The sequence below is a fragment of the Bombina bombina genome, chromosome 2 (assembly GCF_027579735.1).
Source record: "Bombina bombina isolate aBomBom1 chromosome 2, aBomBom1.pri, whole genome shotgun sequence".
Lineage (NCBI taxonomy): Eukaryota > Metazoa > Chordata > Amphibia > Anura > Bombinatoridae > Bombina > Bombina bombina.
This window is the reverse complement of record NC_069500.1, coordinates 1,185,359,019-1,185,374,676: the sequence shown is the minus strand read 5'-3', so window position 1 is coordinate 1,185,374,676 and position 15,658 is coordinate 1,185,359,019. Positions and strand designations below refer to the sequence as shown.

Below are 15,658 nucleotides of genomic sequence, written 5' to 3'. Positions count from 1 at the left end.
AAAAATTGTTATTGTTTAAAAAGATAGATAACACATTTACTACCCATTCCCCAGCTTTGCACAATCAACTTTATTATATTAATATACTTTATAATATTTAAACCTCTAAATTTCTTCCTGTTTCTAAGCCACTACAGACAGCCTCTTATCACATGCTTTTTATTAGCTTTTCATAACAAGAGACTGCTAATTCATGAGGGCCCTATAGATACCATCCTGCTCACACCGTGGACTTGTGCAGGACACAGCAATAATTGGCTAAAATGCAAGTCAATAAATAGTAAATAAATAGCTATATGATCAGGGGACTGTCAGAAGAGGCTTAGATACAAGGTAATCACAGAGGTAAAAAGTATATTAATATAACAGTGTTGGTTATGCAAAACTGGGGAATGGGTTATAAAGGAATATCTATATTTTTAAACAATAAAAAAATTGGAGTTGTCTGTCCCATTAAGTGTGCAATAACAATTATCCCTCTTCCCAAATGATAATTAAATTGATAATTTAGGCTTTGCTTTAAGTGGTAGAATGTGTATGTATAAATGTCACCTTAGCACGTTTATTCCGCAAAGTATGGGCTAGGTCTAGATAATGAGTGACAACCTGCTCTCCCAGTGCCGCACAACCTCAATGCACTGCCAGATTTTAGAATTCTGTTGCCTGTAGCAACCTGTCCCAGTTCATTAAAGGCAAACAACACTCTACCCAAACACTGTACAGACTACTGAGGAAATCCCACAGCAACCAAATCCCTATCATAAGGAATTAAACTGTGAAGGAGCCATTCGGGGACCCAAAGTAAGGAATGTTCTTATTTTGTTATCTTAAACTTTAGATGTCACTGAGAAGTGGTTTAAGAAGCAGAGAATAGTCCATCTACTAATTCTTGCCTCTGTGGAAGCAGCAGTATAAGGCAAAAAAATGGGCTTGGGCATTGATTTGGTTTGATGGATTTGATAACAAAGCTGACTAAATACTATAGTTGTGTTGTAAATTAACTTTATTACTTGTAACTGAAATTAGATCATTATTATTTTTAAAGAGTTATTAAAATAGGTGCTGTATTTTATATTTACTGTATTACTTGGCAATATAATTGTATGTACAGGTTGGGGTGCATAGCAAATACCTTCTCATGTACCAACACACAATGTTTTAGAGCTGATTGTTAGTGCTAGAAAGAAAAAGACGATTATGAACTTCTTATCCATGGCCAGAAAGTGTTGCTTCCTCTTTAATATTTGTTACACTAGAAAGAAAGAAAAACACAATATTTAGACTGTTTCACACATTGATATTTTAATATTTGTATTTTGTTTACAAACTACAAATACTTTGTGCACTCTATTTGTGTATTATTAGATAATAATTCTCACAACATTAATATAATATAATAATATGCATGAGTGGTTTGTTATTTTGTGCTCTGCCTTACGCAAACAGTAACGTAAATAAGGAATTAAAAATTGTTGGTAAAATACCTTTTAATTAAAGTAAAATGTTTGACCAAAGCCTTTTTAACGCACACTTTCAATAGGAAGCAGTAAGTTGGCGGTTAACGCTTGTGAAAATTTCAAAATACCACTCAGCATATAGCGCTTTTGAAAATCAGGTATTAACTGTTATCGATTGCTTTTGTGCATTCAAAAACATTAAAGGTATATAGAAAATTACTAACTAACAACACTTAAAGGGACAGTTAACTCCAACATTTTTATTGTTTAAAAAGTTAGATAGATAGATGACATTTATACATACACGTTCTACCACTTAAAGCAAAGCCTAAATTGACAATTTAATTATCATTTGGGAAGAGGGATAATTATTATTGCACAGGACATTCAACTCCATTTTTTTATTGTTTAAAAATATAGATAATCCCTTTAGTACCCATTTCCCAGTTTTGCATAACCAACACTGTTATAATTATACACTTTTTACCTCTGTGATTACCTTGTATCTACGCCTCTTCTGACGGCCCCCTGATCACATGACTTTATTTATTATCTATTGACTTGCATTATAGCCAATTAGTGCTGTGTTGTGCACAACTCCACGGGTGTGAACACAATGTTATCTATGACACTCATGAACTAGCAGTCTCCCGTTGTGAAAAGCAAATAAAAAAGCATGTGATAATAGGCTGTCTGTAGTGGCTTAGAAACAGGAAGAAATTTTAAGGTTTAAAGGTTATAAAGTATATTAATATAACAATGTTGGTTGTGCAAAGCTGTGGAATGGGTAATAAAGGTGTTGTCTATCTTTTAAAACAATAACAATTTTGATGTTGACTGTCCCTTTAAGTACAATGATTACACTAAATGACTCTCGGGCATTATCTTACATGAATTATAGTGCCTCATAGAAATCTATTATCGGAGGGAAGAACACACCTGTGCAATCCAGCATGAATATTGTAGCACGCATTATACTACCACACACACAATATATAATACCCAACACTACAATGCAAGTGGTATGGATTGTGCTCCATTGTTATTAACACTTCAACGATTGCAGTTTTGCACTCCACTTATTCTGGCCCATGCTTTAAATTGTTAGACCATCTCATTCTTGCTTACTGGTCTTAGCTTAATATGGGTTTAACCCCTACAAACAGGCTTATGCTGTAAATTGTTAGACCATCTCATACTTGCTTACTGGTCTTAGCTTAATATGGGTTTAACCCCTACAAACAGGCTAAAGCTGTAAATTGTTAGACCATCTCATTCTTGCTTACTGGTCTTAGCTTAATACGGGTTTAACCCCTACAAACAGGCTTATGCTGTAAATTGTTAGACCATCTCATTCTTGCTTACTGGTCTTAGCTTAATATGGGTTTAACCCCTACAAACAGGCTTATGCTGTAAATTGTTAGACCATCTCATTCTTGCTTAGTGGTCTTAGCTTATTACGGGTTTAACCCCTACAAACAGGCTTATGCTGTAAATTGTTAGACCATCTCATTCTTGCTTACTGGTCTTAGCTTAATATGGGTTTAACCCCTACAAACAGGCTTATGCTGTAAATTGTTAGACCATCTCATTCTTGCTTACTGGTCTTAGCTTAATACGGGTTTAACCCCTACAAACAGGCTTATGCTGTAAATTGTTAGACCATCTCATACTTGCATAACTGATCTTAGCTTATGGGTTTAACCCCCGCAAATGGGTTAAACACATAGGTAAATCCCTGCTTGGAGCCGCAAGCACTGCTGTTTCTGAGCAGGACACAGCTGGTGATTGCTATTATGCGCAACTGCCTCTCCTTATTGGCCTACTGGCTGTGGTTGCAATGCTTGAGCTCACAAATGGGAATTTACTTATATGTTTTACCCTTTGTGGGGGTTAAAGGGATAGTCTAGTCAAAATTAAGCTTTCATGATTCAGATAGAGCATGCACATTTAAGCATCTTTCTAATTTACTCCTATTATCAATTTTTCTTTGTTCTCTTGGTATCTTTATTTGAAGGTAAGCTTAGGAGATGGCCTATTTTTGATTCAGAACCTGGGTAGCACTTACTGATTGGTGTCTAAATGTAGACATCCAATCAGCAAGCGCTACACAGGTGCTGAACCAAAAATGGGCCGGCTCCTATGCTTACATTATTGTTTTTTTAAATAAAGATACCAAGAGAACAAAGAAAATTTGATTATGGAGTAAATTAGAAAGTTGCTTAAAATTGCCTGCTCTATCTGAATCATGAAAGTTTAATTTTGACTAGACTATTCCTTTAAACCCATAGTAAGCGAGCCTCTGTAATTAAACAAATTAGAGCATGCCATTTTTTTCTTTGGAATGTTTCTTTAATCAAACTCCTAAAATCATTGGGCATTGCCATTGTTCATTTACTTTCAGTGTTTGTGCCTTGTCTCCAGTTCTGTGTCTTTCAGGTCCTAACAGTGTCTGCAAATAATGTCAAGCCGGCTCCTTGCACCCCCCGGATCCTCCCTTCCTCGTTTGCCTGTCATTGAGCACCCCTTATCACGGCTTGGTGACCCAGAAACTTTATCTCTCAGAGGGTTTTCCAGGGCTGGAGGGGCCAGGGACGATAATGAAGAGATACCATGTGATAGGAAGACTCCACAGACTGCATCCTCTAGAAACACTGACAAGAGCCTGACACTCACACCTGTAAAGCATCAAATCCCTCAGGGAGTGCAGGTTACTGCAGCCGCTGACCAGAGCAAGGCCAGGCTCCCCATCTTTGGTATGTCTGTTGGTAACTTTTACTCTTTGTGTGATATTTGTACAGTGGTTAGAAAAGAGTCACTGGGCTTTACAAAGGCTACACACAGCAGTCAATGAAAATGTATTTTTAAAGTATTTTACACAAAGCTAGCTGCATATTTAATGTTACTTTACAACCACCTTAAACTAAGGCTTCCAGATACATGCACACTGCTTTAAAAAAAAAGGGACAGTACACTGTGAAAACAGTTTTTTACTTAATGTATTTGCAATGACTTGTTATACAAGTATAAAATTGCATTTTCAGATTTATTTGTGTATATGAAATAGCTGGTTTTGTGTTTTGAAACCGCAGCCTATTGGGTTGAGCTTGCAGGTAAAATCAGATCTCATTATGTTATCACTTTGTGCACACACACTTGCTTCCATATCTTATATTTATCAGTAAACCAAAGCTCAGTACTTAGAGAGAACAAAGAAAAACGATCATTGTATTAGTTATCTCTTCTACACCTCCCTTGGAGTGTAATTTCTTATGCTGGCTGTGTTCACATTGCCTGTCAATAAACTGGATGTAGGTCCAGAAACTTTCAGTATAAGTGGGGATTCCACAGGCTAAATCAGCTATTTAAAATGCCGAAATAAGGGTAAACAAGCTACTTGTAAATAATTCAATATACTCCAGCAGGTAAAATTGATCATTGGAACAAAGGTGAGAACATTTTTGGGTTAACTGTCCCTTTAAGCTCAAAATTTAACTCCACTAATTAAAGAATGAGACAACAGTTTATTTAGCTTTCTCTTACTGTAGAATGCCTTGATTTTTTTTTACTAAATATTGTGCTTGTCTTCCTGTCGCACATAGAGTGGCTGGATATCAAGTAAGCGGGGAAAGGCAGCCGTTTGTTTCTACTTCTATTTTCAAATTTAAATTTATTCTTTTGATATGTTTTGTTGAAGAATAAAAGTCAGGAATGTACTACTGTGAGCTAGCTGAACACACCAGGTGATGTACAGCCACCAATCAATAGCTAACTCACAGTGAAACACTGCTGTATCTGAGCCTACCTAGGTATTATTTTGAACAAAGTATACAAGAGAACAAAGCAAATTTGATAATAAATATAAATTGGAAAGTTGCTTAAAATTGCATTCTATATTGTCAGATATGCAAGCTTTCACATGGCCACTGGAGTATGCTGCATTCTATATTGTCAGATATACATGCTTTCACATGGCCACTGGAGTATGCTGCATTCTATATTGTCAGATATACATGCTTTCCTATGGCCACTGGAGTATGCTGCATTCTATATTGTCAGATATACATGCTTTCACATGGCCACTGGAGTATGCTGCATTCTATATTGTCAGATATACATGCTTTCACATGGCCACTGGAGTATGCTGCATTCTATATTGTCAGATATACAAGCTTTCACATGGCCACTGGAGTATGCTGCATTCTATATTGTCAGATATACACGCTTTCACATGGCCACTGGAGTATGCTGCATTCTATATTGTCAGATATACAAGCTTTCACATGGCCACTGGAGTATGCTGCATTCTATATTGTCAGATATGCAAGCTTTCATATGGCCACTGGAGTATGCTGCATTCTATATTGTCAGATATACACGCTTTCACATGACCACTGGAGTATGCTGCATTCTATATTGTCAGATATACATGCTTTCACATGGCCACTGGAGTATGCTGCATTCTATATTGTCAGATATACAAGCTTTCATATGGCCACTGGAGTATGCTGCATTCTATATTGTCAGATATACAAGCTTTCATATGGCCACTGGAGTATGCTGCATTCTATATTGTCAGATATACACGCTTTCACATGGCCACTGGAGTATGCTGCATTCTATATTGTCAGATAATACAAGCTTTCACATGGCCACTGGAGTATGCTGCATTCTATATTGTCAGATATACAAGCTTTCACATGGCCACTGGAGTATGCTGCATTCTATATTGTCAGATATACATGCTTTCCTATGGCCACTGGAGTATGCTGCATTCTATATTGTCAGATATACATGCTTTCACATGGCCACTGGAGTATGCTGCATTCTATATTGTCAGATATGCAAGCTTTCACATGGCCACTGGAGTATGCTGCATTCTATATTGTCAGATATACAAGCTTTCACATGGCCACTGGAGTATGCTGCATTCTATATTGTCAGATATACAAGCTTTCCTATGGCCACTGGAGTATGCTGCATTCTATATTGTCAGATATACAAGCTTTCACATGGCCACTGGAATATGCTGCATTCTATATTGTCAGATATACACGCTTTCACATGGCCAATGGAGTATGCTGCATTCTATATTGTCAGATATACAAGCTTTCACATGACCACTGGAGTATGCTGCATTCTATAGTGTCAGATATACAAGCTTTCATATGGCCACTGGAGTATGCTGCATTCTATATTGTCAGATATACAAGCTTTCACATGGCCACTGGAGTATGCTGCATTCTATATTGTCAGATATGCAAGCTTTCACATGGCCACTGGAGTATGCTGCATTCTATATTGTCAGATATGCAAGCTTTCACATGGCCACTGGAGTATGCTGCATTCTATATTGTCAGATATGCAAGCTTTCACATGGCCACTGGAGTATGGACTGTGATTGTCCCCTAATTTGTCACTCAGAATAGTAAACTATGTAAATCTAACAACTGGGTTGAAGCCCATTTGAAATGAAGTTGATAGCTGTGTCCTTGTCTCTTGTGAATACTGGTGTATTAGCTTTTTAACATATTCAAGATGTGATCACAGAACATAATTAATGATAAATAAGATGATATTGTTGCATATAATGTATTTTGGGGATTGATATGAAAATACTATAAATATACAGTAGTTACAAACGTACATAGCAGTACAGATAAAAAAAGCAACAGAGATCTGTAAATTCCAGTAGTTTTTGATAACTAATAAATACATAGCCACAGAGATCTCTGAAGTCCAACAGATTTTAATATCTATTGTGATTTTACAGATCAAGAGTTTTAGTGAAACATTTTCTATTTCAGTCTATATGGGTAAAGAATTTACATTTATTTTTAACCTATAAAACATAGACTGAAAGAACATTAAATGCTTCTGCAGTTTATTCTTGCTTATAGGTGCCACTATTAGTTAAATAACCAGTGTGCTGTGTATTGAGACCATAGAAAGAGTGTGCACATCATGGTATTTATCTGGCCATTCTCTTCATAAAAACATTATTGTAGCACAATCCAATTAACAATGAATGTAACACTCAATAATGTTACTAAGAAACTAATTTGTGTTCTGGAAAATAACTCAGCTTGGTTCTCTTGTTTAACTTCCTTGGAAGATTTGCAAGTGGTTGAACGAATGATACCTTAATAACATATATTACAGGGTATAAATTACACACAGAATTTAAATAGTTGGCTGGTTGTACTCGAAGAATTGGTTGTGGATTTGTTTTTACATGAATTTGACAGTTTTTTTTTTATAACTTTATTTATTTCCAATGCTGTTTACAAGCTTATTCTTTGTGTAAATGTATGCCACACAGGGCATGTACTTATAAGAGGATTTAAAATCCTTACAATTAACGGAAAGGATTAAGAGAGAGAAGAAACATAAACATGGATAAGATCTAAAACAAAATCAGCATTGGCGGTTACCATTTTACATTTTCTCAATTTCCCCTTTCTATCTCATCTAAGCTAAATTCCTATCTTATGCCTGCTACTGTGCTGGGAGCTTTCTTTAGTGTTTTATGTTTCTGTAAAGTCCTATGTGGGTCTATGATTCTTTTGGAGCAATATCCTTACGTCTGGGTAAAGTTTTTGTTTTTACAAATATATTGGAACTCTGTGTTCCAGAACAATATGAAGTCTCTTCGGAACAGTTCTCCTGTCGAATTTTCATTGTTCCATCATACTAGTACCAGGCTGGTGTCCTGAGTAGATTGTGGCTATTGTTGAATGACTCAGGTGTGGGACTTGTATTTGATTGATTAAAAAAAGTCCCCAGCACAATGTTCCTAGTAAATTCTAACCTTTCCTTAACTGCATCCCTATTATAACAATATTGCTAAGATAGTTCCAGTGTCCAGCGGTCTCATTATCTGGGGCGCCACTCTGATATCTTTCCAACTGACTCACTGTTGGATGGTTCATTGTATCTTGTCTGTAGGGATAGTTATTCCCATTGCCACTCTCCCCTCAGTTGTGCGGCAAATATATATTCAGTCTTTGAATGGGTAGATGATTTGTGCCTGGGCATTGGTGGGAAGGCTTAGTATAAAAGGTCTCCATTTTGTAATGAAGAGTCTCACTCTATGTTCAATATCTCCTTGAGTATCTTTTTGTTCACACAGCATTTATATCTGAAAGGAAGTTTTAAGGTGGCATAGTGTGGGTGGCTTGTTTTGTAGCCTTTGTGTTAATACTAATTTCCTAGCCTGCAAGATGGTGTTATATATGAATAATGTGTTGGATTTAGGTGATGTTTGGGTTTGTAGGAAAATTATAGTTTCTGGAGGTAGATTCACCCTCTCACTGATGAGTAGGTGCAACCATTTCTGTATCATGCCCCAGAATTTGGTAAACTGTGGGCAGTTTATCATCATGTGTACAATGTCTGGGTCTAGGTGTGAGCATCTTGGGCATGTACCTGGGCCACTAGGGTTCCATTTGTGAAAGAGCTTGGGGTTATACAGTATATGCAGTGTGTAACAGTTTAGTGAGGGACTCCCTAGTTTCAGCTGATAGGGTGGCCTTCCTTACTTTGATGAAACTATTTGTGATATATGTTTCAGGGATTTCTTTGTTGAGTAATAGGTTCCATGTTCTCGTGAGGTGTGTCATTGTGGTCTTGTTGCATGTATTCTGGAGTAAATTATATGTGTATGAGATACAGGTCATTCCTCTCTTTGCTAAGGCTATTAGCTTATATATGTTGCAGTCTATTGTCTGGCCAGTGTGTTTTAGGAGATCAGTAACATAGTGACGCATTTGTAAAAAGGCAAAGTGGTGGGTTCTAGGTAGGTCAAAATCCGTTTGGAGTTCCCGAAAAGATCTTATAGTGTTTCCATCTCCTGAGAGATCCTGTTTAAGTGTTGTAATCCCTTTTTCCTCCCACTGTTTGAATGTCTTTGTGGTGAAACCCGCTGGGAAGTCTGGGTTGCTCTGTAGGGGTAGGTAGAGAGTGTATCTATGCGAGGTTCCCAGTCTTTTGCATACCTTCCACCATGCCTTAATTGGTTGATGTATCAGAGGAGCATCTTTCACTATTGGAATTCAACCTGTAAAGGTGTCATATGTGGTAGCATTGTTAGGGACCATGGCGTAATAAGCTGTGCTTCCAGTTTTGTGTTTGTGAAGTGGTCTTTGTGTAAGAACCAGTCAATAACATATTTTGTCATTGCTGCCCAGTTATAATGTTCAATGTTAGGTAGTCCGAACCCCCCCAATATTGTTGCGCATGTCATTTTTTATTCTACAGTAATGTTAGTATTGCTTTGTTAAGGTTTTTGAGGTCTTTTCTATGGATGAGTTCCGGGAGCATTTGAAGAGTTTATAAGAATCTAGGGAAGAGAATCATTTTCACTAGCCCAACTCTACCGGAAAAAGTGAGCGGGAGATTCTCCCAATTTATTAGGCTTTGTTTTAGATCTTTGAATAAGGGTCCAAAATTAATGTCATACCATTGTTTAAAGTCTCTAGTAAGGGAAATTCTTAAATATTTAAATTTGTTGGCGACTATTTTGAAATTGGATATTTGTGGGAGAGATGAGTTTTGGTTGTGGTTGTGGAGCCATAATAATTCTGTTTTGTCTTTATTCATTTATGGTAGCCAGAAATTTTACTGAATTTTGTTATGATTTTAATTATTTTGGGTATATTAGTTCATGGTCTCTGGGTGTATAGGAGCATGTCATCCGCAAACTAAGACAGATGCACGTCTCCCTTCCCATATGTAGGCCTTCTGTTTCTGTTCTAATCCTGTGGGCTCTAATGCAAGGTCGAACAATAGTGGGGTAAGGAGCATACCTTTAATTAGTATTGCTGCTTGGGGTTCCTTGTAAATGGTGTGGATAGCATTTAGGAAAATGCCTTTATTCTAAATTTGTCTAAAGTGGTGAAGAGGTGATCCCATAATATCTTGTTGAAGGCCTTTTCGGCGTCCACAAATACTAAGCATGCCTCCTCTGTTGGGTTGGGAAGTTCACTATTAGAGTTAATCCAGTAGTGAGTTAGGATTAAAGTTGATTTTTTGTTTGTTTATTTCTTTGTGTTTATAACAACCATTCCTAATTGCAGCAAGTACCCTGGGCAGTTGCACCACCCCTTTAAATGGCTGTGAGGAGGATTACACAAGTAGAGTAAGTTCCTGCCTGCATGGTGGTGTCACCCCCCAATCTTGGCACTCAAGTGCGGTCCACACTCCCTGCACCCGTGATGCCTACAGGGACATTTCGCCCCCAGTGTAGTGCAATACTAGAAAGGGGAAAGTCCAATAAAAGTCAGTTAACCATAAGGGGCTGTTTTTCCATAGGGGGTTAAATCTTCATTAGCATGTGAATGCATAGGAAATTACCTGTTTGCATATGCAAATGAGCACACAGCAATGTTCACACTTGCATGGGGAGAAATGACCACTGTGCTGTTTACCGTTTGGTGCATGCGGCGATGTATGAGCCAGTACACTGCACCATGCTATCCCTGCAATGCACCTTAGATCATCATGGCCTAGTTATTGATAAAAGAGTTTAGGGCCAGATGATATTTTTTATTTTAATCTATTGATTAACATAAAATAAACTATAATTTAAAGAAATAAAATAAAACAAACAGCTATCTTTTAAAGAAATAGTAAAGGCTATGTAAGAAAAGAAATCAATAGATTAGTATAAAAAATGGACAGGATATGCTCATAGGACATTTGGTCATAGGACACTTAATCATAAGACATTAAGTCATAAGTCATTTGGTCACAGGACATTTGGTCAAAAGACATTTGGTCAAAAGACATATGGACATTTGGTCAAAAGACATATGGACATATGGTCATAGGACATATGGTCATAGGACATATGGTCATAGGACATTTGCTCATAGGACATTTGGTCATAGGACATTTGGTCATAGGACATTTGGTCATAAGACATATGGTCATAAGACATATGGTCATAGGATATTTGGTCACAGGACATTTGGTCATAGGACCATAGACTTTTTGAGCCCTGATATTACTATAATCAATAGTGACCATATGTCTGTCCTATGATTATATGTCTTATGACCATAAATCCTTATGACCAAAAGTCCTTGTGACCGTATGGCTATGACCATATGTCCTATGACGAAATGTCTTATGACCATTAGTCCTAACACCAAGCAGAACACTGGTATCCCTATAGAAGGTGGGAAGATAAACAACAAATGGCAAAAACAGTATTAACAATAAGAACAATTCTTCTTCCCTCCCTAACAATTTAGTAAACAACAAAATTAACTTCAGAACTCATGTCATACTGTGGTTTTGTAGATGGTTTCAAGTTACTGGCTCCTGTAGTTCCCCTTCCTCTTGTGGTGACTGTTCTTGTTCTTTCTGTAGGTAAATCTGCAGGCGTTTCGGGGATTTGAATAAAATTGGGCCCTCTGTAGTTTGTAGGCGTAGTCTCGCTGGGTAAAGTAAAGTTGCAGTTCTGCCCTGTTCCATAAGTTGCTTATAGTAGGGCAAGAACTCCTTTCTTCTGAGTGCTACTTCAGAGAAGTAATCTTGAAAAATATATATCCTCCTTCCTTCGAATTCAAATGATGTTTAATTTCTGCAGGCTTTATCTTTAAAGTTCAAGTACTTCACCATGACTTGTCGGGGTGGTTGGTTACTGAGATACGACACTATGTAAGTTGCTCTCTCTCGTTGCTAAACTCAAAATAGTTGACAGTCCTCTAGTGCTGTAAACCTAAAAAACAGATATACAAAAATATATTGAGAGCGCTAATGAAAGCTAAGAGAGATATGTGTTCCACACTATTGTGTCATAAGTAATATTAGATTGTGATCTATGTGTGATGTAATAGAAGAAAATAAATTAATTTAGTATATGTATGCAGGGACGTGGATAGAAATAGTTTAGTATGAGTGTAGTGAAATAAGTCAAGTGATTGAACAAAACCTGTGCAAATATAATAGTTAAATTTAATAGTAAAATATACCCATGAGATTAAACAGAAATTAAAATTACAAGATGCCGGCATCTAGAAAAACATACAAAAGGACCAAACTGTCATACAGATAAATTATAACATATGGTATATAAAAAGTATACACAGTCCCAACCGCTGCAGATGCGGAAGCGCTGACGTCACCGGGGGAGCAGAGACGGAAGATTCTAAACAACCACAGGTAGCAGGGGTGCAGGCTGCAAAAAACGGCAGGTGCAGCCGTTTGAAATATAAAACAAAAAATTTATGCAGCAGCACAGAGATAAGGAGAAACGAATTAAGGGCTAACAAAAAAGGTAACATTTTTTTAACCTTTATTGAAACATCTTTAAAAATGGGTAGTACAAGGCACACAAACTCTCTGACTAGTTTCGTGCTCCATTGAGCACTTAATCATAGGGTTATATATGTTATATATAAAAAGTATATATAACAAAGACTGCTGGATAACCATATAATAAATGTTTCTCTTAATTAGAAACCAGCTAGCAGTTTGGAAGAACTGTGTCCATAAATGTGTGAGTCCAAATAAGTTTTAAAATATTTTGTAGCAAAGTTGTTGCAAGTAGAGTTTATAAAGGCTGATATTGCCCCAGCAGATAAATGCTATGAAATGAGTAAAAATGGCAAATTTAGTTCCTTAGGTTAAAAGTTCCTCAGAGGAAATAAACAGCGGGTTCAGTTTAAAGGTAGTACATATTTGTGAACTTTTTGCAATTTCATTTGAAGTAGTTAAGGATCCGGTTAATCTTGTTAGTATCTTCCTTTATTAGATGTTGTGTTATTAAAGGATTAGCTCTTTCAGTAACTCCACAGTTAATCAGCAAGTGTGTTGAAAATTTGGGGAACTTAAAGTGCAAATGATCGTTTTGATGGCAGATCCTGGGTCAGGAATTAAGCCTTTAGAGTACACTCATTATAAACAAAGTGTCTCAAAGCACCTGTCCTACTGCAAAATGTAACATACGTGATCCAAGTTCTCCTGAGGTCTGTGTGGTCTGTAATACAAAAGTGTCATCCAATGATGCTGTAAATGTAATAGAACGGCTAATGGTTGGTCAAAGCTAAGAGTAGTAGGCAGTCCTGGGACGGGGATTATGCATATGGAGTCATTTGGCAATGTTTTTAGAAATGACTTGATGCACCAGTCCTATTGCCTATCCTCTTAGGAAACAAGGATTAAGGTTGTGAGCAAACGTTTCAGCCGGGTGGCTTTTATCAAGAAGAAGGGAAAAGCCAAAAAGAGGTCAAAGGAGTTTTCAATTTAAGTGACATTAACCTGGAAGCTGAGGAAAAGGAAATATTGAAATTAGGTCTATCATATGCACCGTCTAGAGGATTGGATAAGTTCCAAACGTATCTGAATACGAAGGAGTTCGTAAGAAAACTCACTTTGAAGAGATACTTCCTGAAGTCACCAGTGGAGAGAAGTATGTCTCTTCCAGCGAGCTCCTCTATGGAAGACCAATTCCAACAGTCCGATCTCAAACCGAAGTCCCATTTTTATCCTACCCATTGTAAAGGACCGGCTATTGAAACATTCAAAACAATGGTGTGTAATGATATAAAGAAATTGAAATCCAACAAAGCATATAATAGAAATCTTAGTGCCAAGCAACTCAACACTATATCAAATTTGGAAAAAAACAATGACATCGTCATCAAATCAGCCGATAAGGGCGGGGGTATTGTGATTATGAACAGGACGGACTATCAGAAAGAATCTAGAAGAATCTTAGGAGACAAAGATACTTATGAAACTCTGGAAGCTGACCCTACAAGTGAATATAAAAGAACACTTGATGACTTACTCACCGAGGCCAATAGATAGGGTATTCTCAATGATAAAGAACATCGATATCTAAGTGTGAAGCATCCAAAGATCCCAGTGCTCTACCACCTGCCCAAAATTCACAAAAGTTTGGTCAACCCACCGGGAAGGCCCATAATATCGGGCATAGGATCGGTGTCGAGTAATCTATCTGAATATATAGATAAGAAATTACAACCATATGTCAGAACTTTACCATCATATCTGAGAGACTCCACCGAAGTACTAAATCTACTAAGAGATCTAGAATGGGATGATAGCTACATTATGATCACCAGTGATGTAACATCATTATACACTTTGATTCCACATGAGAGAGGACTGGATACTATCAGCTACTTCCTAAATAAAGACGACAATATGCCAGAACCCCAGAGGAGGTTCATACTGGATGGGATAGACTACATCCTCCAACATAATTATTTTTACTGTGACAATACGTTTTATCGTCAAGTATGTGGCACGGCCATGGGGACCAGGTTCGCGCCCAGCTATGCCAATCTGTACATGGGCAGATGGGAAACTATTTTCTGGGAATCATGCCCGGCGGGCGCGGACCTGGTCTTATACAAAAGGTATATAGATGACCTTCTAATCATCTGGAAGGGAAGTGAGGAAGATTTGAAACACACATTGGACGTAATGAACCTGAACCAGTCAAATCTCAGATTTACTAACTCCATCAGTAAAGACCATATTGTCTATTTAGATCTAGATATTAGAGTCATCAATGGGAAGATTGAAACGTCCACCCACTTCAAGGAAGTGGACTCCAACAATTATGTCCATCATACAAGCTGCCACCATAAAAAATGGATATCGAATATCCCGAAAGGGCAATTATTAAGGATTAGGAAGAACTGTTCAAGTGAAGAAATGTGGGTTAAACAATCAAGAATACTGAAAACTAGATTCCTGGAAAGAGGATATAGTGAATCCCTCATAGACAAGACTATCACAGAAGTAAATAATACAAAAAGAGACACCCTCCTAACATACAAAATGAAACCAGATAAAGAAAAATCTGAAGGCCTTAAAATTCCTTTTATCACCCAATATGGAGAAAGGAAAAAGACAATCGAGGATATAGTTAAGAGACATTGGCACTTACTCAAAGACGACGACATTCTGGGCGAACATCTAACAGAACGACCTAACTTCGTCTACAGGAAGGCCAATAATTTAAAATCAATTCTGGCTCCAAGCATACCTAAACAGAAGAAAGAAAAGAACTCTTCAGACATCATGGGTAAAAAACTGTATGGTTTTTACCCATGTCACTTCTGTAAAGCATGCAAACATGGAAAGAAAACTAATATAATCAAGTCCAAAGTTTCTAATGAAGTGTTCCACATCAAACAAACAATAAGATGTACTGATCA

General features: G+C 37.2%; 1 protein-coding gene across 1 annotated transcript in view; it reads left to right on the top strand.

Annotated features, from left to right (window-relative positions):
- The first annotated feature begins 3,918 nt into the window (after nucleotides 1-3,918).
- LOC128647469 (EF-hand calcium-binding domain-containing protein 6-like) overlaps nucleotides 3,919-15,658 on the top strand; it is a 299,277-nt gene continuing 287,537 nt past the window's right edge. Inside the window, exon 1 of the mRNA XM_053700255.1 lies at nucleotides 3,919-4,213. Within this exon, the coding sequence (XP_053556230.1) occupies nucleotides 3,919-4,213 (295 nt within the window). The remainder of the gene's footprint in view (nucleotides 4,214-15,658) is intronic.